This window comes from Sus scrofa, chromosome 10, assembly GCF_054392235.1.
Source record: "Sus scrofa isolate SSC_HxYL_T2T_F1_AM1 chromosome 10, Sscrofa_HxYL_maternal_Yorkshire_Landrace_v2.0, whole genome shotgun sequence".
Classification (NCBI taxonomy): Eukaryota; Metazoa; Chordata; class Mammalia; order Artiodactyla; family Suidae; genus Sus; species Sus scrofa.
Window position 1 is genome coordinate 28,909,425 of NC_139392.1, and position 25,541 is coordinate 28,934,965.

The window sequence follows — 25,541 nt, forward strand, 5'->3', positions numbered from 1 at the left end:
AAAAAGCCTCCTCTTTTTGTGGTCGCCCAGTAGAAGCACTGGAGCATGGGGGTAGGTGGGGTTGGGGCCGGGATGTGCATTACAACCTGGGGAAGTGTGCAAAGTCTGTTCCCAGGGGTGAACCCAGTTTGGCCATCCCACGTCCTATCTGAATGACCAGGACTCAGCTTCCCACTAGGAGCATCTTTAGACACTCCGGAAAGCCAGGAAGCCCAGGAGAGCCCGAGGGGTTTGAGAAGCCAAGGCAAAGACAGCTGGTCTTTCCCTCTCTTTCTTTGTTGTTTCAGGTGCAACCCTGATCATGCAGAACCCAGAGTCCTACAAGGCAGGGAGAGCAGAGCACGACGATGCGTGGACAATGGAAAGGTGTGACAACGCATTCTGGGGAGGGGAAAAGTGTTAACCTTGGGATTCACTCTCAGATTTTGGAATAGAGAAAATACTCTTGCCACCCAATTCTGCAGCACCACATCTTCCTTCTGTGGACAAAGAAATGTTTCTCTTGGCCTTTGCCGAAAAATCTGCACATTCATGCCTTCTCTCATGTTTCCTATCTCTGCCTTCCATACTTGGGTATGCCATTCTTTATCCTCCCAAGGGATCCATTAACAAAAAACACACTTGCTTTGCAATCAAAGTGTACTTTATTAAAATTACTTTTACAGTTTTTATCTGTGTCTCATTCGGTGTCACTCTACATGTTTTAAAAATACCAACTCCAGGCATGGGATATAAAGAAACATGTCAGAGACATGAGGAGGGAAAAGGTGAGATATGGATGTTCCAGCAGCCAGGGTCTGGGCATGCAAGGCTCGGCCAACCATGTCATCCTGAAAGAGGGAGCGTGACAGAGTTCCCATGGTCAAAGGTACAAACCGACATGAGGCCACAGAATCCTTGGAAAGAAACTGGCTTGAGGGCAGTTGGTCAGGACTAAATCCACAGTCCCCTTCTTCAGTCAGGACTGATGCGGGTGACAGGACAGGGGGTGGACACTAGGGTGACTGCCTGACTCCAGTGCATTAAGTTCTACCTCTGCTTAAGGGGGCTTTCCTATACCTGTGTTTATTTTATCGAAAACTAGTTTTAAAAAAAGCAAATGGATAGGTAACAATTATTTAATACACAATCTTACATTCTACCAAAATCTTATATACCAAGTAGTAAACATGTATCAGAACTTAATACTAAATCTAGACAATAAAGAACTAAGCTTATACTAAAGTTGGCTCGTAATAGATGAAGAGTGAGGTCAATCTTGTATCCTGGTCAAGATGGAAACTTTTGGACTCTTCCAGTCCCAGGCTGAGGCTTCAAGGTGTCCCAGAGGAGTCTGCAACACAAACACAGGGATGCCATCACCGAGGAGGTGCAGAGTCAGATGGAAGGAGGGCTCCCCTGGGTGGATGTGTGGGTCCGTCAGGCTCCTCAGGGCCTGGAACTCCCCAGGGCTCAGATCCCCGTGGCACTGCCGTCTATGCTGTGCTTAGCTGAGGAGGTTTTCTGTTAGCAAAGAGGGAATACAATCGTCCTCCAGGAGCGAGTTCCCTGTGCATTGGGCTGGGCAGCCTTCAAGGGACTGATCCCTGCACAGTGAAACAGATGCAGCGGAAAGGGGAGGCTCCAGGAGACAAGGATGTAGTCCCTCCCAGTGGGGCCCTGGGAGGAGCAGGACATCTGATAACCCAAGGGAAGGGGTAACCAGCCCCTGCAGCCCATGCTTTATACCACTAACCATGAGACCTGCGTGGCAGAAATGGACAGAGGCCTGAAGACCTCCTTTTACCCTGAGAATGCTTTCTACCTCCTGGCCATTCTCGCTTGTGCTTTTCAAGGGGGGGGGGAAGAAGTGGAGAAATCAGTCTTCCTGTATTCAGACTATACTACAAAGCTACAGTCATTCAACTCTATGATCCTGGCGAAAAAGCAGCAACACTGATCAGTCAGAAAGCCCAGAAATAAACCCAAGCACCAAGGGTCAACTGCTCTATGGCAAAGGAGGCAAGAACATACACTGGAGGAAAGACATTGTCTTCCATCAGTAGTGCTGGGAAAACCGGACAGGTACCTGTCAAAAGTGCAGTGAGAACATTCACTAACACCATACACAGAAATAAACTCCAAATGGCTGGGCGACCTCCATGTAAGGCCAGATACTAGAAAACCCCTAGAGAACAACAGGCAGAATGCTCTTGGACATAAATCGCATCAAGATCTTGTTTGATATGCCTCCTAGAATAATGACAATAAAAACACAACTAAATCAGTAGGAACTAATTAAGCTCAAAAGCGTTTGCACAGCAAAGGAGACCTTTTTTTAAAAAAGAAAAACTCCACAGAATGGGAGAGAATATTTGTTTTTTTTTTTTTTATTTTCCCACTGTACAGCAAGGGGGTCAGGTTATCCTTACATATATACATTGCAATTACAGTTTTTCCCCCACCCTTTCTTCTGTTGCAACATGAGTATCTAGACATAGTTCTCAATGCTATTCAGCAGGATCTCCTTGTAAATCTATTCTAGGAGAGAATATTTGTACATGATTCACCCACCAATGGCTTTACCTTCAAAATAGAGAAACAACACATACAACTCATCCACCACCACAAAAACCAAACAACTCAATGCAAAAAGAGCCGGAAGACCTAAAGAGACATTTCTCCAGATGAGGCTTAGGGATGGCCAATAGGCACATGAAGAGATGCTCAACCTTGCTTGGTACGAGGGGACTACACATCAAAACTGCAGCGAGGGACCACCCCACACCTGTTAGAATGGCCGTCATTAAGTTGATAGATAACAAATGCTGGAGGGGGTGTGGAGAAAGGGGAACCCTCCTACACTGTTGGTGGCAGTGGAAATCAGTGTGACCACTCTGGAAAAGAGTATGGGGGTTCCTCAGAAAACTCACTACAGTACTACCCTATATGATCCAGCGATCCCACACCTGGGCATCTACCCAGACAAAACTTTCACTCAAAAAGACACATGCTCCTGTGGAGTTCCCATCGTGGCTCAGTGGTTAACGAATCCAACTAGGAAACATGAGGTTGCGGGTTCAATCCCTGGCCTTGCTCAGTGGGTTAAGGATCCGGCGTTGCCATGAGCTGTGGTGTAGTTTGCAGACACAGCTCGGATCCTGCATTGCTGTGGCTGTGGTGTAGGCCAGCAGCTCCAGCTCCGATTTGACCCCTAGCCTGGGAACCTCCATATTCCACGGGAGCGGCCCAAGAAATGGTAAAAACACAAAAAAATGAAAAACAAAAAAAAACCCAAACCCCCCTCAAAAAACACATGCCCCTGTATGTTCATGGCACAATTCACAAGAGCCAAGGCATGGGAGCAATCTAAATGTCCACCAACAGATGGATGGATGAAGACGATGGGGTACACATATACAATGTCGTACCACTCAGCTGTGTACAAGAAAGAAACAATGCCACTGGCAGCAACAGCGATGCCACTAAAGTTATCATGGTATGTGGCACAAGTCAGAAAGACAATGACAAATACCACATGACATCACTTCCATGCAGAAGCCAAGATAGCGCACAAAGGAACATATCTCCAGAACAGAAACAGACTCACAGATCTAGAGGACAGACGTGTGGGGAGCCAAGGGGGAGGGGAGAGGAAGTGGGATGGACTGGGAATTTGGGGTTGGTCGATGCAAACGCTTACATTTAGGATGGATAAGCAATGAGGCCCTACGCTGTAGCACAGGGAACTGTATTCAGTCTCTTTGGAGAGAACACAATGGAACATAAGAAGAGAAAAATAATGTATAAATAGGTGTGACTGGGTCCCTTCGCTGTACAGCAGAAATAGGTACAAAAATACCTCACTTCTTCAAAAAATACTTCATGTATATATAGGAGTCACACTCAGCCATAAGAAAGAATGAAGCCATGCAATTTGCAGCAACATGGACAGACCTAGAGATTATCATACTACGTGAAGTAAGTTAGACAAAGATGAAAGTTCTAACACTTCTATGCTGAATCTGAAACATGACTACAATCCAGCTTTTTTACAAAACTGAAACAACGCACAGACATGGGAAGCAAACTTCCATTAGCAAAGGGGAAAGGGAAAGGAAGGGAAGGGATCAATTGGGAGTGTGAGATTAATAGAGAAGCAACAAGGATTCACTGTGTAGCACATGGAACTCTATGCAATATCTTCTCATAACCTGTAAAGAAAAAGAATTTGAAGCTGTACACCTGAAACTAACACAATACAGTAAATAATCTATAGCAAAAGAAATTCAATAAATATTTTTCAGTATTAAGAGTTTCAAAAAATCATGAAGATGTGGTAGTAGAAATATAAATTTATCTTTTTATTCTATTGCTGCATGAAAAGTATATAGAAGAAAGGTAATCTCTTTTTCTTTTTTCAGCCACACCTGCAGCATATGGACGTTCATGGGCTAGGGGTCAGGGACAAGCTGCCTCTGCAGGCCTAAAACAGATGCCACAAGGTGGGATTTGAATCGCCTTTGCAATGTATGCCACAGCTTGCAGCAATGCCAGATTCTTCAACTGACTGAGCGAGGCCAGGGATTGAACCTGCATCTTCATGGACACCATGTCCTGTTTTTAACCCACTGAGCCACAGCAGGAACTCTGAGAAGACAATGCTTTTGAAAGTGTACTAAAACAAGTTACATTCATGTTATTAGATGACACAGTGAAAAGTCACTGAAAGGAATACAACAAATTTGAATCCTAGCCTTTCACTTTTCCCAAGAGAACACAGAACTGAATTGCCTCAGGGGTTGCTGCATTTGAACTTGTCATCTATGTCAAAGAATTTACAGAAGTTCCAACCTCAGTTTGAGAATGGGTGGCATGGGATGGCCCAGGCCATCCCTGGGCCTTACAGAGACTGAGGGAAGACCCAGACCCTGGAAATTCCCACTCAGGTTGGGATCCTGCCATGTCTTCTGTGTGATGCCAGGAGCACTAAGCATCCACAAGGATGCAGGGCTGGGCCAGGTGAGCCACTCTTCGTACATGAGCACTGAGGGATAGATGCCTTCATCTTGATTGTTTTCTGGAGCCCCGACATGAGGGAGGCCTTAGAGAGGCTGACACAAACTCAGAGGGAAAGGACCCTGTGTCACTTCTCTCAGGCTGAGATTGGTTCAGTACAGACCCGATGTGAATGCTCACCACCTGCCTCCATTTGGCCTGAGCCTCGGGGACCTGGGAGGGAGGAGACCAGGGCCAGGCTAGGAAGGGACACAGGGTCAACATGACTGGGATTTGGGGATCAGGGGATAGCAGTCTGATGGGAAGAGGGGGATCCAACAGGAGCTGTGACCACCTGGTCCTGCTGCCAGAGGCTCTGTCTGGGACATGGTCAATCCCAGGAGATGAGGTCACACGGCCAGGAGAGAAAGGGTCTGAAGCAAGGCCAGCAGCTCCTTCACACAGTCCCCCAAATTCCTGCTGGCCAGGGGTGGTCTCTTTGGGCAGCTGGACATGGACCTCTCCCAGAGGGGAGGAGAGTCATGACAGCAGCCTGGGGTCAGCTGTGCAGGTGGACAGGACTCAAGGGTACTGGATCCTATGCAGCAACCCCAGATGACTTCTCCTTTATTTTATTTTATACTATTTTTGTCTTTTTCTTTATTCTAGGGCAACTCTGACAGGATATGGAGGTTCCCAGGCTAGGGACAAAATGGGAGCTGCAGCTGCCAGTCGAAACCACAGCCACGAAATACAGGATGCAAGCTGTATCTGCGACAAACACCATAGCTCACAAAAATGCTGGATATTTAAGACACCGAGTGAGGCAAGGGATCGAACCCGCAATCTCATGGTTCCTAGTTGGATTCCTTAACCACTGGAACTCCAAGTATGCCTCCTTTAACTCATCCAACTCTGCGAACATCCCTTCCCTCAGGACACACCGTGAAGACACAATAGGACAGGGAGGCCAGAAATCCCAAACATGCAGAGCCAGAGAGCTGCCTTCTCACCCACCACCTGACACTCACTCGACCAACTTGGTCTCCAGGGTCAAGGTGCCACCACTTCAGGTGCCACCACTTCAGGTCCCTCAAGGCCAATAAAGGAAACCAAGTCAACAGCTCTTGTGCACTGGGCCCTCACGGTGCCAATCACAAAGCAAACTTGCACAACGGGCAGAGACCAAAGCAGGAAGGAGCAGCTTTGGGAGGGAAAATCGATTCTCCCTCTCAAAGAAAAGGAGAGAGGAATACAAACACAGCACAACAAAGACCAGGGACCCAAGTCTTCTTCGTGGTATCCATTTCACAGGGGAAAACACCACAGCAGAGTGCCACTCATTAGGCCACCCACCCACCCACCCGCCAAGTCCTATCCCCCACTTCCTCCCTCTCCCGGCAGCAGGCGGAACCCAGGTGCTCCCAGGAACCCTCTCCCACTGGATCCCAGCTGTGTGCTCTTCCCTACCTGCAGCCTCCTCATCCTGGCGGCTGCTCAGGCTCTCCACCACTGAGTCTGCAGAAACACACCATCAGGGGAATCAAGGAGTTAGAAAGAGTGGCCCTCCCGTTTCTCCGGCTTCCCTGAGGTGACTACGGGTACAGAGCATCACCCTGGTTTTTCCTCCAGGTGCCCAGACCTTCCCTCTGCTCCATGGACTGAGACCCTTCCACACAAGGTGAGCACAGATGCCAACATTCAGGCATCTCATATCTGCTCCCTCTCCTTATTAAAGTAGGCGGTGAACATCTTTACATCAATTTCTTTCTGTTTTTAAGTTTCAGACTCACCTGCCCCACACTCCAAGCAGCAGGCGTCACCCAAGTGTCCCGGGATCCCTCTCCCATTGGCTCCTACCTGAGAGCTGTTCTTACCTGTATCACTTTCATCATGGTTGCTGTCACTCAGACTCTCCATGAAACATACTGCAGAGACACAGACATAAGGAATCAAGGTGTTAGAGCCTGTCCCCCACACGTATCCCCTACTTAGGGTTGTTTGCGGCCACACAGCACCACCCTGGCTTGTCCTCCGTGTGCTCAGAACTTCCCTCTGCTCTACGGCCTCAGAAGCTTCCATAAAACATTGGCCACAGTGGCAAACCTTCAGAGATCGTGGGCTGCTGAGGGATGGAGCCTTACACATCTCCCTTCTACGAGTCCATCTGGAGGCCTCAGCTCCAGGGTGACACACCTGAAATTCCAGCTGCATGGACACACTTGTGTGGTGGCCCCTGGGAGTGAACCATAGGCTGCTTTATTCTGTTCACTGCAAGAGGCAGACCTAACTACTGACTGAACTCAATTAAGCAGAAATGGCTCCTTCTGGCCAGTGGCTGGCACACTGTGGACAGCAGCTCTACAGAAGCACTGAGGAGAAAGGGACCACTGCCCGTGAGGTTCACCTCCAAAACATATATAAAGAAAACTCATACACCTCCACAACAACAACAGCAAAGAAACCACCCAGGAGTTCCCGTCAGGGCACAGCGGAAACGAATCCGACTAGGAACCACGGGCTTGCGGGGTTGATCCCTGGCCTCGCTGAGGGGGTTAAGGATCCAGCGTTGCCGAGAGCTCTGGTGTCGGTCGCAGATACGGGTGGAGAAAAGGCTCCCCCGCCCCAGCATTGCCGATGCGAACGTACACTGGTACAACCACTATGGAAGACACCATGGAGGGTCCTGCGAAAACTGAACACAGCAGGGCATGCGACCTAGCAAGCCGAGCACCCTGGGAAATATCAGGACAAATGTATCCAGGAAAAAGACATATGCCCCTCTATGTTTATGGCAGCACTGTTCACAACAGCCAAGACAGGGAAGCCACCTCATGTCCACAGACAGATGAATGGCTCATGACGATGTGGTCCACATAGCTGATGGAATTCACGACTCAGCCAGAAAATCGAAGAAGAAACCAATGCCACTCAAAACAATAGGGATGGATCGAGAGATTCTCGTGCAAAGTGAAGTACGTGACAAAGAGAAAGACGGATACCACCTGATCTCACTTAGAGGTGGAATCTAAAGCACGGCACAAAGGAACCTGTCCACAGAACCCACGGATGCAGAGAACAGACTTGTGGTTGTGAAGGGCACGGACTGGGAGTTTGGGGGCAGTTGATGCCAACTACGGCATTGAGAATGGAGAGACAACAAGGTCCTCCTGTTGCAGCACACGGAGAACGAGATCCAATCTCCTGTAATCGACCTGATCTCAGACGGCAATAATATCAAAAAAGGAACATACGTTAATGGACACACACGACTGGGGAACGTTGCTCCACAGCAGAGAGTGAAACAACACTGTACCTCCATTAAAATAGAAACAAACAGAAAGGACAGTGTCTAACAATCCACTGAATGGAAAGACAACCTACAGAAGAGGATATTTGTAAATCTTGTATTTGAAACAGGGGCTCATATTTGGAATATATGGGAAACAACTACAAATCAATTGAATCAAAAGGCAAATACCTCAGTTGTAGATGAGTGGAAGCCTGGGAGAGACCCACCGTCCAAGAAGACCACAGAGAGCAGCACACAGAGGGCATGTTTCCCAAAGTCGCCTATCACAATGGAAAGGCAAAGCAAAGGCACCACGAGGTATCACCTCCCACCTGGTAGGACACGGAGTGTTTTCAAACCTGAACAGATGTTTGGGAAGATGTGACTGCCTGGGACTTCTGGACACTGTAGCAGGGAATGTCAACGGGGCCAGCCAGGACGGGAAACACCACGGCAGGACCCTGCAATCCCACTGCTGCATGGACATGTAAAGGAAGATCCATCAGTGTCGGGTAAAGAGACCTGCCATCCCAGGATCACGGCAGCGCCATACACAAGAGCCCAACAGAAACAGAGCCCCAGTGTCCACGGGCACACAGACTGAGAAAGACAACGGGGTGGATACAGACCATAGCAAGGTATTCCGTTGTCACAGAAGAAGGAAACCCTACCCATTGCAGCAATGCACAGAGAACTCGAGGACATTATTGACTGATTCACTTTTGGGCTTGAGGGCTGCCCCCGCAGCAGATGGAAATTCCCAGGCGAGGCGGCAAATCAGAGCTGTGGCCACCGGCCGACACCACAGCCACAGCCAAGCTGGATACCAGCCGCGTCTGGGACCTCTGCCGCAGCTCACCGCAATGCGGGATTCTTCACCCACTGAGCAAGGCCAAGGGTCGAACCCGTGTCCTCATAGGTACTGGTCAGGTTCATGAGCTCTGAGCCTCAACAGGAACTCGCTGGAGGACATCACTTCAAGTGAAGCCAGTCAGACACAGAAGGACAAAGACTCTCTGATGTCATGCACATGAGGTGTCTGAAAGACCACTCCTGAGCAGAGGCTGGAAGGGTGGCTGCCCCGAGTGGGCAGGAGGTGCGGGGGGAGCACAGCGTTCACAACACTCCCTCGGGACACTTACAACCTCAAGAGGCTCGAGTTCATGGCACATGTTTGAAACAACAGCATGAAAGTCTGCACCAAGCAGAGGGGGAAGAAAAGAGGAAACGAAAGACCAACAGAGGAAGGAAAGCCTTTTCCCCAAACCTTGCTCCCAGCGGGTGCAGGGAGAATGAGGGAATGGACAGTTAGCCTGCGGTCATCATGAGACTGTTCAACGAGAAACTGGACAGCTATGTGGTGCTAAGGCACAAGTGACTCCCCACAAAACACACCCACTCACACTGGTTCACAATCACACCAACAGGCCCTCACACGCACACCCCCCAATGTTCCCGGACACCTACCCCCACCATACAAAGAGCCTCCTTTCCTCCAGGGACCCGAGGACTTGGGATGGCCCTTTTGTGGGAAGTCAGTCTCTTTCACCCCATCCTTCACCCCCTTTCCCAGGAGGAACCCAGAATCAGGGTGTCTCTGCAACCAAAGGGGCAGGAAAGCACCCCCCGCCCTTCCTCAACACCTGGACTTCTCCTCAGCAGAGCCGGGTTCCAGAATACTTACGGCTTTCATCGTCCATCCCGTCCACCTGTGATGAGAGAAAAGAAAACACTGTGAGTGTCACAGCATCCTCCGCACTGTGGCCACAGGTCTTCCTGTGGTTGCGGACCGCAGGCACACAGACAGAAGGCAGAGTTGAGTCCGTTTCCCCAAAAGAAGACAGCAAAGACACCTGTGGAAAAGGCACCAGCTTTTCATGGAAGACCTCCCAAGTCCACGTTCATTTAAAAAACATTCAGGCTTCTTTGGAGTTCCCGTCGTGGCGCAGTGGTTAACGAATCCGACCAGGAACCATGAGGTTGCGGGTTCGATCCCTGGCCTTGCTCAGTGGGTTAAGGATCCGGCATTGCCGTGAGCTGAGGTGTAGGTTGCAGACGTTGCTCGGATCCCGCGTTGCTGTGGCTCTGGCGCAGGCCGGTGGCTACAGCTCTGGTTTGACCCTGAGCCTGGGAACCTCCATATGCCACAGGAGTGGCCCTAGAAAAGGCAAAAAGACAACAAAACAAAACAAAACAAAACATTCAGGCTTCTTCAAAGACAAATGCTCCCTATGTACACTTGGGAACTGATGTGGTCCCTTTTGCCAATGCCCCTTGGAAGGAGTTATTGGTTGGTACCAAACTTTGACTCAACATTCCTCCACAGAGGAATGTGCATATATCCTCTATAATGGACTTGCTCAGATTTCCTTTTCTGAAGTAGGCACATCCAAGAAGAAAGGAGGCACCTTTTTAAATCTCCGATCAAGAAAGGTGAGCTTACCTTGGGGGCAAGCTGGTCTTCCTGCTCAACCAGGTCGCTGGCTGGGGACTCCTCGTCATTTTCAAGGGATGGGCCCGCCTCCTCCTCTGCCTCGTCAATGCAGGCAGCCTCCTCCTGCACCTTCTCAGTTCCCGGCCCCACCTCCTCCTCATTTGCCCCAGCCAGGGCCTCCTCCTCCGTCTTCTCACTCCCACCGGCCTCCACAACATCATCGAGGGTTGCTAGGGGGACACACAGTCACTGTCAGCAAGGCGGTGGTGCTGCTCAGGAGGTACTCTGGGCACCTCACCTGACTGGACATGGGCTGGGAGTCAAGGGGTGGGGGTGGGATGAAGCACGGATGGAGCTTCTCTTGGCCCATCCTCCCGGGTAAACGTTTTGAAGGACGGCAGAGAGCACCTTGAAAGACCTGAGAAAGGGAGCCTCTGCCTCTCTTGCTAAAGGGAACCTCTCCGTGGCATATTCTCCATCTGAGAAATGGCCAACACGAGCATGCAGGCTCTGCTGCCATGACAGAGTCTCGTGAATCCTCCTGCCCATTTTCCTCTCCAGCCACATTCCTCCATCTTCTGAAACGGCAGGAGATCATTTCAGCTTCCCTACTCTTCCCACAGGGTGCTCCTGTGTTCACACGCCATCCTCTGGGATGTTTCGCCTCTTTTCTTTTCTTAGATACATAATGCTTCTCTTTGGAATACTTTGGCAATAGGAAACTCACGGGGAGAGCAGGCCTTCCCAATGCTATGTACTTTGCACCACTGTCCATAACAACTTTTCTCATCATAACTCATAGGACCTCTGCACCCATTCAGGAATGACTCCCCCTTCAGCCCTGCTGCCAGGGCTTGGCCATTTCTACTTTCCATCTCTGACACTGCCGAGTCTGGTTACCGCCTATATGTTGAGTTGCACGATATTTCCTTCTCTGTGCTGCCTGATTTCTCTATTTTTTTTTTCTATTGATACTTGTTGTTTTTTAGGGCCACACACATGCCATATGGAGGTTCCCAGGCTAGGGGTCTAATAGGAGCCGTAGCTGCCATTTTATGTCAGAGCCACAGCAAGGCAGGATCCCAGCTGCATCTGCCACCTACACCACAGCTCACGGCATTACTGGATCCTTAACTCACTGAGTGAGGCCAGCGATCGAACCCGCAATCTCATGGTTCCTAGTTGGATTCCTTAACCACTGGAACTCCAAGTATGCCTCCTTTAACTCATCCAACTCTGCGAACATCCCTTCCCTCAGGACACACCGTGAAGACACAATAGGACAGGGAGGCCAGAAATCCCAAACATGCAGAGCCAGAGAGCTGCCTTCTCACCCACCACCTGACACTCACTCGACCAACTTGGTCTCCAGGGTCAAGGTGCCACCACTTCAGGTGCCACCACTTCAGGTCCCTCAAGGCCAATAAAGGAAACCAAGTCAACAGCTCTTGTGCACTGGGCCCTCACGGTGCCAATCACAAAGCAAACTTGCACAACGGGCAGAGACCAAAGCAGGAAGGAGCAGCTTTGGGAGGGAAAATCGATTCTCCCTCTCAAAGAAAAGGAGAGAGGAATACAAACACAGCACAACAAAGACCAGGGACCCAAGTCTTCTTCGTGGTATCCATTTCACAGGGGAAAACACCACAGCAGAGTGCCACTCATTAGGCCACCCACCCACCCACCCGCCAAGTCCTATCCCCCACTTCCTCCCTCTCCCGGCAGCAGGCGGAACCCAGGTGCTCCCAGGAACCCTCTCCCACTGGATCCCAGCTGCGTGCTCTTCCCTACCTGCAGCCTCCTCATCCTGGCGGCTGCTCAGGCTCTCCACCACTGAGTCTGTAGAAACACACCATCAGGGGAATCAAGGAGTTAGAAAGAGTGGCCCTCCCGTTTCTCCGGCTTCCCTGAGGTGACTACGGGTACAGAGCATCACCCTGGTTTTTCCTCCAGGTGCCCAGACCTTCCCTCTGCTCCATGGACTGAGACCCTTCCACACAAGGTGAGCACAGATGCCAACATTCAGGCATCTCATATCTGCTCCCTCTCCTTATTAAAGTAGGCGGTGAACATCTTTACATCAATTTCTTTCTGTTTTTAAGTTTCAGACTCACCTGCCCCACACTCCAAGCAGCAGGCGTCACCCAAGTGTCCCGGGATCCCTCTCCCATTGGCTCCTACCTGAGAGCTGTTCTTACCTGTATCACTTTCATCATGGTTGCTGTCACTCAGACTCTCCATGAAACATACTGCAGAGACACAGACATAAGGAATCAAGGTGTTAGAGCCTGTCCCCCACACGTATCCCCTACTTAGGGTTGTTTGCGGCCACACAGCACCACCCTGGCTTGTCCTCCGTGTGCTCAGAACTTCCCTCTGCTCTACGGCCTCAGAAGCTTCCATAAAACATTGGCCACAGTGGCAAACCTTCAGAGATCGTGGGCTGCTGAGGGATGGAGCCTTACACATCTCCCTTCTACGAGTCCATCTGGAGGCCTCAGCTCCAGGGTGACACACCTGAAATTCCAGCTGCATGGACACACTTGTGTGGTGGCCCCTGGGAGTGAACCATAGGCTGCTTTATTCTGTTCACTGCAAGAGGCAGACCTAACTACTGACTGAACTCAATTAAGCAGAAATGGCTCCTTCTGGCCAGTGGCTGGCACACTGTGGACAGCAGCTCTACAGAAGCACTGAGGAGAAAGGGACCACTGCCCGTGAGGTTCACCTCCAAAACATATATAAAGAAAACTCATACACCTCCACAACAACAACAGCAAAGAAACCACCCAGGAGTTCCCGTCAGGGCACAGCGGAAACGAATCCGACTAGGAACCACGGGCTTGCGGGGTTGATCCCTGGCCTCGCTGAGGGGGTTAAGGATCCAGCGTTGCCGAGAGCTCTGGTGTCGGTCGCAGATACGGGTGGAGAAAAGGCTCCCCCGCCCCAGCATTGCCGATGCGAACGTACACTGGTACAACCACTATGGAAGACACCATGGAGGGTCCTGCGAAAACTGAACACAGCAGGGCATGCGACCTAGCAAGCCGAGCACCCTGGGAAATATCAGGACAAATGTATCCAGGAAAAAGACATATGCCCCTCAATGTTTATGGCAGCACTGTTCACAACAGCCAAGACAGGGAAGCCACCTCATGTCCACAGACAGATGAATGGCTCATGACGATGTGGTCCACATAGCTGATGGAATTCACGACTCAGCCAGAAAATCGAAGAAGAAACCAATGCCACTCAAAACAATAGGGATGGATCGAGAGATTCTCGTGCAAAGTGAAGTACGTGACAAAGAGAAAGACGGATACCACCTGATCTCACTTAGAGGTGGAATCTAAAGCACGGCACAAAGGAACCTGTCCACAGAACCCACGGATGCAGAGAACAGACTTGTGGTTGTGAAGGGCACGGACTGGGAGTTTGGGGGCAGTTGATGCCAACTACGGCATTGAGAATGGAGAGACAACAAGGTCCTCCTGTTGCAGCACACGGAGAACGAGATCCAATCTCCTGTAATCGACCTGATCTCAGACGGCAATAATATCAAAAAAGGAACATACGTTAATGGACACACACGACTGGGGAACGTTGCTCCACAGCAGAGAGTGAAACAACACTGTACCTCCATTAAAATAGAAACAAACAGAAAGGACAGTGTCTAACAATCCACTGAATGGAAAGACAACCTACAGAAGAGGATATTTGTAAATCTTGTATTTGAAACAGGGGCTCATATTTGGAATATATGGGAAACAACTACAAATCAATTGAATCAAAAGGCAAATACCTCAGTTGTAGATGAGTGGAAGCCTGGGAGAGACCCACCGTCCAAGAAGACCACAGAGAGCAGCACACAGAGGGCATGTTTCCCAAAGTCGCCTATCACAATGGAAAGGCAAAGCAAAGGCACCACGAGGTATCACCTCCCACCTGGTAGGACACGGAGTGTTTTCAAACCTGAACAGATGTTTGGGAAGATGTGACTGCCTGGGACTTCTGGACACTGTAGCAGGGAATGTCAACGGGGCCAGCCAGGACGGGAAACACCACGGCAGGACCCTGCAATCCCACTGCTGCATGGACATGTAAAGGAAGATCCATCAGTGTCGGGTAAAGAGACCTGCCATCCCAGGATCACGGCAGCGCCATACACAAGAGCCCAACAGAAACAGAGCCCCAGTGTCCACGGGCACACAGACTGAGAAAGACAACGGGGTGGATACAGACCATAGCAAGGTATTCCGTTGTCACAGAAGAAGGAAACCCTACCCATTGCAGCAATGCACAGAGAACTCGAGGACATTATTGACTGATTCACTTTTGGGCTTGAGGGCTGCCCCCGCAGCAGATGGAAATTCCCAGGCGAGGCGGCAAATCAGAGCTGTGGCCACCGGCCGACACCACAGCCACAGCCAAGCTGGATACCAGCCGCGTCTGGGACCTCTGCCGCAGCTCACCGCAATGCGGGATTCTTCACCCACTGAGCAAGGCCAAGGGTCGAACCCGTGTCCTCATAGGTACTGGTCAGGTTCATGAGCTCTGAGCCTCAACAGGAACTCGCTGGAGGACATCACTTCAAGTGAAGCCAGTCAGACACAGAAGGACAAAGACTCTCTGATGTCATGCACATGAGGTGTCTGAAAGACCACTCCTGAGCAGAGGCTGGAAGGGTGGCTGCCCCGAGTGGGCAGGAGGTGCGGGGGGAGCACAGCGTTCACAACACTCCCTCGGGACACTTACAACCTCAAGAGGCTCGAGTTCATGGCACATGTTTGAAACAACAGCATGAAAGTCTGCACCAAGCAGAGGGGGAAGAAAAGAGGAAACGAAAGACCAACAGAGGAAGGAAAGCCTTTTCCCCAAACCTTGCTCCCAGCGGGTGCAGGGAGAATGAGGGAATGGACAGTTAGCCTGCGGTCATCATGAGACTGTTCAACGAGAAACTGGACAGCTATGTGGTGCTAAGGCACAAGTGACTCCCCACAAAACACACCCACTCACACTGGTTCACAATCACACCAACAGGCCCTCACACGCACACCCCCCAATGTTCCCGGACACCTACCCCCACCATACAAAGAGCCTCCTTTCCTCCAGGGACCCGAGGACTTGGGATGGCCCTTTTGTGGGAAGTCAGTCTCTTTCACCCCATCCTTCACCCCCTTTCCCAGGAGGAACCCAGAATCAGGGTGTCTCTGCAACCAAAGGGGCAGGAAAGCACCCCCCGCCCTTCCTCAACACCTGGACTTCTCCTCAGCAGAGCCGGGTTCCAGAATACTTACGGCTTTCATCGTCCATCCCGTCCACCTGTGATGAGAGAAAAGAAAACACTGTGAGTGTCACAGCATCCTCCGCACTGTGGCCACAGGTCTTCCTGTGGTTGCGGACCGCAGGCACACAGACAGAAGGCAGAGTTGAGTCCGTTTCCCCAAAAGAAGACAGCAAAGACACCTGTGGAAAAGGCACCAGCTTTTCATGGAAGACCTCCCAAGTCCACGTTCATTTAAAAAACATTCAGGCTTCTTTGGAGTTCCCGTCGTGGCGCAGTGGTTAACGAATCCGACCAGGAACCATGAGGTTGCGGGTTCGATCCCTGGCCTTGCTCAGTGGGTTAAGGATCCGGCATTGCCGTGAGCTGAGGTGTAGGTTGCAGACGTTGCTCGGATCCCGCGTTGCTGTGGCTCTGGCGCAGGCCGGTGGCTACAGCTCTGGTTTGACCCTGAGCCTGGGAACCTCCATATGCCACAGGAGTGGCCCTAGAAAAGGCAAAAAGACAACAAAACAAAACAAAACAAAACATTCAGGCTTCTTCAAAGACAAATGCTCCCTATGTACACTTGGGAACTGATGTGGTCCCTTTTGCCAATGCCCCTTGGAAGGAGTTATTGGTTGGTACCAAACTTTGACTCAACATTCCTCCACAGAGGAATGTGCATATATCCTCTATAATGGACTTGCTCAGATTTCCTTTTCTGAAGTAGGCACATCCAAGAAGAAAGGAGGCACCTTTTTAAATCTCCGATCAAGAAAGGTGAGCTTACCTTGGGGGCAAGCTGGTCTTCCTGCTCAACCAGGTCGCTGGCTGGGGACTCCTCGTCATTTTCAAGGGATGGGCCCGCCTCCTCCTCTGCCTCGTCAATGCAGGCAGCCTCCTCCTGCACCTTCTCAGTTCCCGGCCCCACCTCCTCCTCATTTGCCCCAGCCAGGGCCTCCTCCTCCGTCTTCTCACTCCCACCGGCCTCCACAACATCATCGAGGGTTGCTAGGGGGACACACAGTCACTGTCAGCAAGGCGGTGGTGCTGCTCAGGAGGTACTCTGGGCACCTCACCTGACTGGACATGGGCTGGGAGTCAAGGGGTGGGGGTGGGATGAAGCACGGATGGAGCTTCTCTTGGCCCATCCTCCCGGGTAAACGTTTTGAAGGACGGCAGAGAGCACCTTGAAAGACCTGAGAAAGGGAGCCTCTGCCTCTCTTGCTAAAGGGAACCTCTCCGTGGCATATTCTCCATCTGAGAAATGGCCAACACGAGCATGCAGGCTCTGCTGCCATGACAGAGTCTCGTGAATCCTCCTGCCCATTTTCCTCTCCAGCCACATTCCTCCATCTTCTGAAACGGCAGGAGATCATTTCAGCTTCCCTACTCTTCCCACAGGGTGCTCCTGTGTTCACACGCCATCCTCTGGGATGTTTCGCCTCTTTTCTTTTCTTAGATACATAATGCTTCTCTTTGGAATACTTTGGCAATAGGAAACTCACGGGGAGAGCAGGCCTTCCCAATGCTATGTACTTTGCACCACTGTCCATAACAACTTTTCTCATCATAACTCATAGGACCTCTGCACCCATTCAGGAATGACTCCCCCTTCAGCCCTGCTGCCAGGGCTTGGCCATTTCTACTTTCCATCTCTGACACTGCCGAGTCTGGTTACCGCCTATATGTTGAGTTGCACGATATTTCCTTCTCTGTGCTGCCTGATTTCTCTATTTTTTTTTTTCTATTGATACTTGTTGCTTTTTAGGGCCACACACATGCCATATGGAGGTTCCCAGGCTAGGGGTCTAATAGGAGCCGTAGCTGCCATTTTATGTCAGAGCCACAGCAAGGCAGGATCCCAGCTGCATCTGCCACCTACACCACAGCTCACGGCATTACTGGATCCTTAACTCACTGAGTGAAGCCAGCGATCGAACCCGCAATCTCATGGTTCCTAGTTGGATTCCTTAACCACTGGAACTCCAAGTATGCCTCCTTTAACTCATCCAACTCTGCGAACATCCCTTCCCTCAGGACACACCGTGAAGACACAATAGGACAGGGAGGCCAGAAATCCCAAACATGCAGAGCCAGAGAGCTGCCTTCTCACCCACCACCTGACACTCACTCGACCAACTTGGTCTCCAGGGTCAAGGTGCCACCACTTCAGGTCCCTCAAGGCCAATAAAGGAAACCAAGTCAACAGCTCTTGTGCACTGGGCCCTCACGGTGCCAATCACAAAGCAAACTTGCACAACGGGCAGAGACCAAAGCAGGAAGGAGCAGCTTTGGGAGGGAAAATCGATTCTCCCTCTCAAAGAAAAGGAGAGAGGAATACAAACACAGCACAACAAAGACCAGGGACCCAAGTCTTCTTCGTGGTATCCATTTCACAGGGGAAAACACCACAGCAGAGTGCCACTCATTAGGCCACCCACCCACCCACCCGCCAAGTCCTATCCCCCACTTCCTCCCTCTCCCGGCAGCAGGCGGAACCCAGGTGCTCCCAGGAACCCTCTCCCACTGGATCCCAGCTGCGTGCTCTTCCCTACCTGCAGCCTCCTCATCCTGGCGGCTGCTCAGGCTCTCCACCACTGAGTCTGTAGAAACACACCATCAGGGGAATCAAGGAGTTAGAAAGAGTGGCCCTCCCGTTTCTCCGGCTTCCCTGAGGTGACTGCAGGTTACAGAGCATCACCCTGGGTTTTCCTCCAGGCTCCCAGACCTTCCCTCTGCTCCATGGACTGAGACCCTTCCACACAAGGTGAGCACAGATGCCAACATTCGAAGGACAGCAACGTGCTGAAGGAATGACCTTTCAACTTCTTCCTTCTATGGCCCTTTATAGCTCCTACCTCTAAACTGACACACCTGAAATTCCACCTCTACACACACTGAAAAGGGGATAGCTGAGTAAGCAATTGAACGGTGCTGTGTTTTATATGAATGGATTGCACTATTTATTACAGAATTCCATGAAGTATAAAGAGGTGATCTGCCAGTGACTGCCACATCAGGCATCGTGTTCAGGGTGGAGATTCAAAGATGAGCAAGATATGACCTCCCCTCCCCGGACATGCTTTACTGCAGACCAGTTGGCTGGTCTGACCTGATCATTCATCTGTATGTATCTCCTGTGCTCATGAACCTGTGCCAGGAATTCTGGGAGGCCCTGCAGACCCCCAAAGAGAGATGGCAACGGTGACATTCTAGACCGATTCCTAGCAGAACCCACGGGTAAGCAGAGGTGCTGTGTATGGCCCACAACACCTGTGCTGCCATAATCAGAGCTCAGTGCAGAGGCAGTGAGGGACACGCCAATGTTTTCACGAGCCCGTCCTTCTCATGGTGCTGCTGGAGTAGCTGGAAAGCAGGCTCAGGGCTCTAAGAAAGGAAACAACTTTTACACTGAAAACTACAAAACATTGCTGAAAGAATTGAATAAGTCACAAAGAATTCAAATGACATTCCATGTTCACAGAGGGGAAGGAGGAGTGCCCATTGTGGCTCATCAGGAATGAACCCAACTAATATCCATGATGAAGCAGGTTCAATCCCTGGCTTCACTCAGTGGGTTAAGGGTCCAGTGTTGATTTGAGCTGTGGTGTAGGTCACAGACGTGTGTTGTAGGTGTGGATGTGGCTCTGGTGTAGTTTGGCATAAATAGCTCAGATTTGACCCCTCACCTGGGAACTTCATTATGTCATGAGCAAGGCCTGAAAAATACAGAAAAATAAAAAAAATAGATTGGAAGACGGAATATCATTGACATTTCATACTACATGAAAAAACAGCAGGTACACTACAACACATATCAAAATCTCAATATCATTTCTTTTGGTCTTTTTAGGGCCTCGCTTGAGGCATTTGGAGGTTCCTAGGCTAGGAGCTGAATCAGAGCTACAGCTGCTTGCCTATGCTACAGCAACAGCAACTTGGGATCTGAGCCATGTCTGCAACCTACACCGTGGCTCAGGGAAAAGTCAGATCCTTAACCCACTGAGCAAGGTCAAGGGTCGAACCCGTGTCCTCATAGGTACTGGTCAGGTTCATGAGCTCTGAGCCTCAAAAGGAACTCGCTGGAGGACATCACTTCAAGTGAAGCCAGTCAGACACAGAAGGACAAAGACTCTCTGATGTCATGCACATGAGGTGTCTGAAAGACCACTCCTGAGCAGAGGCTGGAAGGGTGGCTGCCCCGAGTGGGCAGGAGGTGCGGGGGGAGCACAGCGTTCACAACACTCCCTCGGGACACTTACAACCTCAAGAGGCTCGAGTTCACGGCACATGTTTGAAACAACAGCATGAAAGTCTGCACCAAGCAGAGGGGGAAGAAAAGAGGAAACGAAAGACCAACAGAGGAAGGAAAGCCTTTTCCCCAAACCTTGCTCCCAGCGGGTGCAGGGAGAATGAGGGAATGGACAGTTAGCCTGCGGTCATCATGAGACTGTTCAACGAGAAACTGGACAGCTATGTGGTGCTAAGGCACAAGTGACTCCCCACAAAACACACCCACTCACACTGGTTCACAATCACACCAACAGGCCCTCACACGCACACCCCCCAATGTTCCCGGACACCTACCCCCACCATACAAAGAGCCTCCTTTCCTCCAGGGACCCGAGGACTTGGGATGGCCCTTTTGTGGGAAGTCAGTCTCTTTCACCCCATCCTTCACCCCCTTTCCCAGGAGGAACCCAGAATCAGGGTGTCTCTGCAACCAAAGGGGCAGGAAAGCACCCCCCGCCCTTCCTCAACACCTGGACTTCTCCTCAGCAGAGCCGGGTTCCAGAATACTTACGGCTTTCATCATCCATCCCGTCCACCTGTGATGAGAGAAAAGAAAACACTGTGAGTGTCACAGCATCCTCCCCACTGTGGCCACAGGTCTTCCTGTGGTTGCGGACCGCAGGCACACAGACAGAAGGCAGAGTTGAGTCTGTTTCCCCAAAAGAAGACAGCAAAGACACCTGTGGAAAAGGCACCAGCTTTTCAAAGAAGATCTCTCAAGGCCATGTTCATTTAAGAAAATTTTGGTCTTCTTCAAAGAAAAATGCTCCCTACCATACACTGCAGAACTGATAGGGTCACTTTTGCCAATGCCCCTTGGAAGGAGTTATTGGTTGGTACCAAACTTTGACTCAACATCCCTTCAAAGAGGAATCTGCATATATCCTCTATAATGGACTTCCTCCGATTTCCATTTCTGAAGTAGGCACATCCAAGAAGAAAGGAGGCACCTTTTTAAATCTCAGATCATGAAAAGTGAGCTTACCTTGGGGGCAGTCTGGGCTTCTTGCTCGGCCCTGTCGCTGGCTGGGGACTCCTCCTCGTTATTTCCACTTGTTGTGGCCTCCTCCTCCTCCTTGTTATTGGGCGAGCCTTCCTCCTCCTCATTTTCCCCGGCTGGGGCCTCCTCTTCGGTCTTCTCACTCCCACTGGCCTCCACAACATTGTCGTGTGTTTCTAGGGGGACACACAGTCACTGTCAGCAAGGCAGTGATGCTGATCAGGAGGTACTCTGGGTGCCACACCTGACTGGACATGGGCTGGGAGTCAAGGGGTGGGGGTGGGATGAAGCATGGATGGAGCTTCTCTTGGCCCATCCTCCCGGGTAAACGTTTTGAAGGACGGCAGAGAGCACCTTGAAAGACCTGAGAAAGGGAGCCTCTGCCTCTCTTGCTAAAGGGAACCTCTCCGTGGCATATTCTCCATCTGAGAAATGGCCAACACGAGCATGCAGGCTCTGCTGCCATGACAGAGTCTCGTGAATCCTCCTGCCCATTTTCCTCTCCAGCCACATTCCTCCATCTTCTGAAATGGCAGGAGATCATTTCAGCTTCCCTACTCTTCCCACAGGGTGCTCCTGTGTTCACACGCCATCCTCTGGGATGTTTCACCTCTTTTCTTTTCTTAGATACATAATGCTTCTCTTTGGAATACTTTGGCAATAGGAAATTCAGGGGTCGGGCATGCCTTCACAAGCCATGTACTTTGCACCACTGTCCATAACAACCTTTCTCATCATAACTTATAGGACCTCTGCACCCATTCAGCAATGACTCCCCCTTCAGCCCTGCTGCCAAGTCTTAGCCCTCTCTACTTTCCACCTTTGACAATCTGCCTAATCTACTTACCGCCTATATGTTGAATTGTTCAATATTTCTTTTCCTGTGTCTGTCTGACTTCACTATTGTTAAAAGTGTGTTTCATTTTGGATCATCCATGTAGCAACATATTTAACATAATTACAATTTTTTCTCCGGTAGAATTTTATTCCTATGTGGATTCATACTGCCTTTGGTTTATCCACGGATCTCTTGTTAACATTTGGGATTGGTTTCATTGAATGACTACCTGCATAAGCTTGAGTCTTGGGGCTGGTTGGATCAAAAGAGGGGGTTTGAATAGCTCCACAGCAAGAGAGTATGGAAGAACATCATGGGAAGGAAGCTTTCCAGGTCATGTAGCGTCTCTCTCATCATCTCCTCTCATCCCCAAGTTGGCCCGGTTGCAGGCGAAGGGGGTGCAACCCAGAGAGTGTAAGCCTGATTTGACAGTAGAGGGCATTGAACTTTAGACTAACTTGCCAAGAATCACGGCAATGTTGAAGGATGGATGTGGGCCAAGAATGTAGTTGGTTCCTTGAGGACAGAAATCCCTGAACCCTGAAGGCCGGACACCTGCTCAGGGCCAAGACCATGCCCTGGACCCTTGAATCAAGAGATCTTCTCACTCTCCCACAAGTCCTCCCATCCCAAGGTTTTAGTGGGCAAGCTCTGATGCCTTCCCTGCAGGAGATGCTGAACCAAGACATCAGTCCAAACCCTTATCCAGCCCTTTGTCTCCATGCTTTAATCCCTGATCTGAATCCAACATTTTCCTCCAAACAAAGCCCCTCTGAAGGACCGAGGCTTTGCCCTGGCTCCGTGGATACTCCAACCCAGGCATTCTCCCCCAAATCTTCATGTCATCCACTGCATCACATTACACTTTCATGACAACCAGCTGACAACCTCCAGCGACTAGGGGTCTGTTTCACTCCCAAGATGGCTCAGAGCTTAGAACAGTCTCGACTGGATGCCAAGAATGAGCTTCCCTTCAGCTGATCATGCCTGGATAAGAGGTTCCTGGGAATTCACTCGGGAGGAGACCATCTGGGCCAGTGCTCTGACTGTTTAGTAAATTAAAATCTCTGACTGTCAATGTCTCACACAATTTTCTTTAAAAAATTGTTGTGATGAAAATACTGTTGACTGACAATGTTGTACCCCTTGCTGCTGTACAGCAATAGGAGTCTGAGCTCCTCCTCTGCAGCCTGGACCAAGGTCTGGCTGAGAATGAGCAGGAGCTCAAGTCATTCTTCACCCAAACCCAATCTGTACCCTGGAAACTCCTCATCCTTCTTCAGACCCTGCAGTGGCAGGGATAGTCTTCTATCCTCTAAAAGGGACCCTTTAGAGACTCTCAGCTTGAAGACCTGACCCTAAGTCTCCCTCTGTGGATCACCAGTCGGACCCTCCTTCCCTCAGTTACCAAATGGTCACCCCACGAACCTACCAGCACTGTGTGTTCTCAGCACACTACCAGCGAATAGCCAACTACCCAGGGAGCTTATCATCATCAACCCATGGAAATCCTACTTGAAAATCCAAGTTTCACTCCTTACAATCAATTTCTACATTTAAAATGCAATTATTGGGAGTTCCCGTTGTTGAGCAGTGGTTAACGAATCCAAATAGGAACCATGAGGTTGCAGGTTCGGTCCCTGCCCTTGCTCAGTGGGTTAAAGATCCGGCATTGCTCTGAGCTGTGGTGTAGGTTGCAGATATGGATTGGATCCCGAGTTGCTGTGGCTCTGGTGTAGGCTGGCGGCTACAGCTCCGATTCGACCCCTAGCCTGGGAACCTCCATATGCCGTGGCAGCAGCCCAAGAAATAGCAAAAGGGACAAAAAAAATTGCAATTATGTGGCTTCAGACGTTGATATGTGCATTCAGAAGAGTGGAGCTATAAATGCCCATTTCCATCATGTGTATTGAAGAATGGAATCAGGGTCCCTCTGCACTGAATAAAGGCAGAGTAGGGTATTACCAGGGTTAGTGTGATGGGAGAAGGTTTGTACATGGGAAATAGGAAGGAGTATTGTATAAATTAAGAAAAAAATTGAGGCGCCCAACCAGGAAGAAATAATTAAAAATCTTAAGAGTAATACAAAATGGCTGTATAAGAGATTTACATCTCTGTACACAAATTGAAGTGGTGGAAATGAAAAAAAAAATCAGAGAACATTTTCCATCAGGGTAAACTATGCCATCTGATGGAACAGCCTTTAGATCAGTATCAACATACCTCCCCAACAACAGCTCAGGTTGCCCATCGTCCAACTCTTGAGGGGTGAAGGGGAGAGCCTCCCAGTTGTGGCCCAACACACACCTCTCCACTCACAGAGTGGCAGTTGGACCGCAGGACCCCGTGGGTATCATCCTATTGCTGTGGCAACCAGTCAAGGCCTGGAACTTTCAGAGGGGAGGCAACTCTGCCCCCTCTGGGCCCACCTGCTCTGTCTAGACTAATGTGTCTTTCTACGGACAGGGATGGCAGTGCAGGGTCAACATGTTGTCTCAAAAAATGCATCCCAGAACCACACAGTGTTACTCTCTGCTTGAGAACACAAGACAGGTGAGAGAAAAAGACCCACATTCCAAATAGACCAGATACAGACAATAATTAAAGAGTGAGGAAGAACCAAACAGGAGAAGGCCTTTCCATGGGAAGGGGGCTTTATGGCTCAGGGAGAATGTCTCCTGTCACGTTCCCTGATCTGCACATCATGCCACTTTAGAGGAAGAGGGTTCAAAACAGGGGCTCGAACCCCTATCTTCCAGTGGACAGCACTGAAACTTAGAGCATCTTCTCAAGAGTCGCGCCAATCATGTGTGAGCAGATCTGGGACAAGAGTGCAGTTGGTTCCCTCAGGTCACACATCCCCCTGAACCACTGAAGCCTGCTTGGCGCTGAGATCATGCCCTGGACTCTTGCTTGAATCCAGAACTCCACTTTCTCTCTCTCTCTCTCTCTCTCTCTCTCTCTCTCTCTCTCTGTTGAATCCTGCTGCCCCCAAGATGTCCTGGGGTGATCCTGGAGAACATATCAGAGCCAGGAGAGCAGTCCAATTCTTTACCCAACATTTTGCCTCTATCTTCTGACCCACAACCCAAAATACAAACATTCATCCAAAAAGAGCTCCTCTGGAGGACTAGACAAACCCCAACTCGGCCCATCCTCCCCCAATCTTCCCTTGGCAGCCCTTCACAGTGACCAGCTGACCACCTCATGTGAACAGCGGTCTGCTTGGATCCCCAATTTGACTCAGGGATCAAAACACCTTCAAGTTCACATGACGGCTCTAGCAAGAATCAGCTTTCCTGCGGCAGACCACACCTGGATGATCAAGTCCTGTGGACTCACTGGGGAGGTGGCCATCCGGATGAGTGCCTGCTGGGGGGCGGGGTTAGGAAAGGAAATCTGTGACTCTCCAGGTCTCACTGACGTTGCATCAGAGCA

At 50.3% G+C, this 25,541-nt stretch overlaps 1 protein-coding gene across 6 annotated transcripts in view; it reads right to left on the reverse strand.

Annotated features, from left to right (window-relative positions):
- Positions 1–625: 625 nt before the first annotated feature.
- Positions 626–25,541, reverse strand: part of LOC146398898 (uncharacterized) — a 72,902-nt gene continuing 47,986 nt past the window's right edge. For 3 of the 6 annotated variants that reach the window (XM_084979548.1, XM_084979547.1, XM_084979549.1), the window contains 12 exons: positions 21,251–21,441; positions 20,777–20,801; positions 18,528–18,575; positions 16,760–16,980; positions 16,001–16,025; positions 12,902–12,952; positions 12,495–12,542; positions 10,713–10,933; positions 9,954–9,978; positions 6,855–6,905; positions 6,448–6,495; positions 626–1,333 (listed from right to left, as the gene is read on the reverse strand). In XM_084979548.1, the coding sequence (XP_084835674.1) occupies positions 1,314–1,333; positions 6,448–6,495; positions 6,855–6,905; positions 9,954–9,978; positions 10,713–10,933; positions 12,495–12,542; positions 12,902–12,952; positions 16,001–16,025; positions 16,760–16,980; positions 18,528–18,575; positions 20,777–20,792 (774 nt within the window). In that variant the 5' untranslated portion in view covers positions 20,793–20,801; positions 21,251–21,441 and the 3' untranslated portion in view covers positions 626–1,313. Of the gene's footprint in view, positions 1,334–6,447; positions 6,496–6,854; positions 6,906–9,953; positions 9,979–10,712; positions 10,934–12,494; positions 12,543–12,901; positions 12,953–16,000; positions 16,026–16,759; positions 16,981–18,527; positions 19,692–20,776; positions 20,802–21,250; positions 21,442–25,541 lie in introns of all 6 variants that reach the window. The other 3 variants (XM_084979550.1, XM_084979546.1, XM_084979551.1) reach the window with 2 other exon arrangements.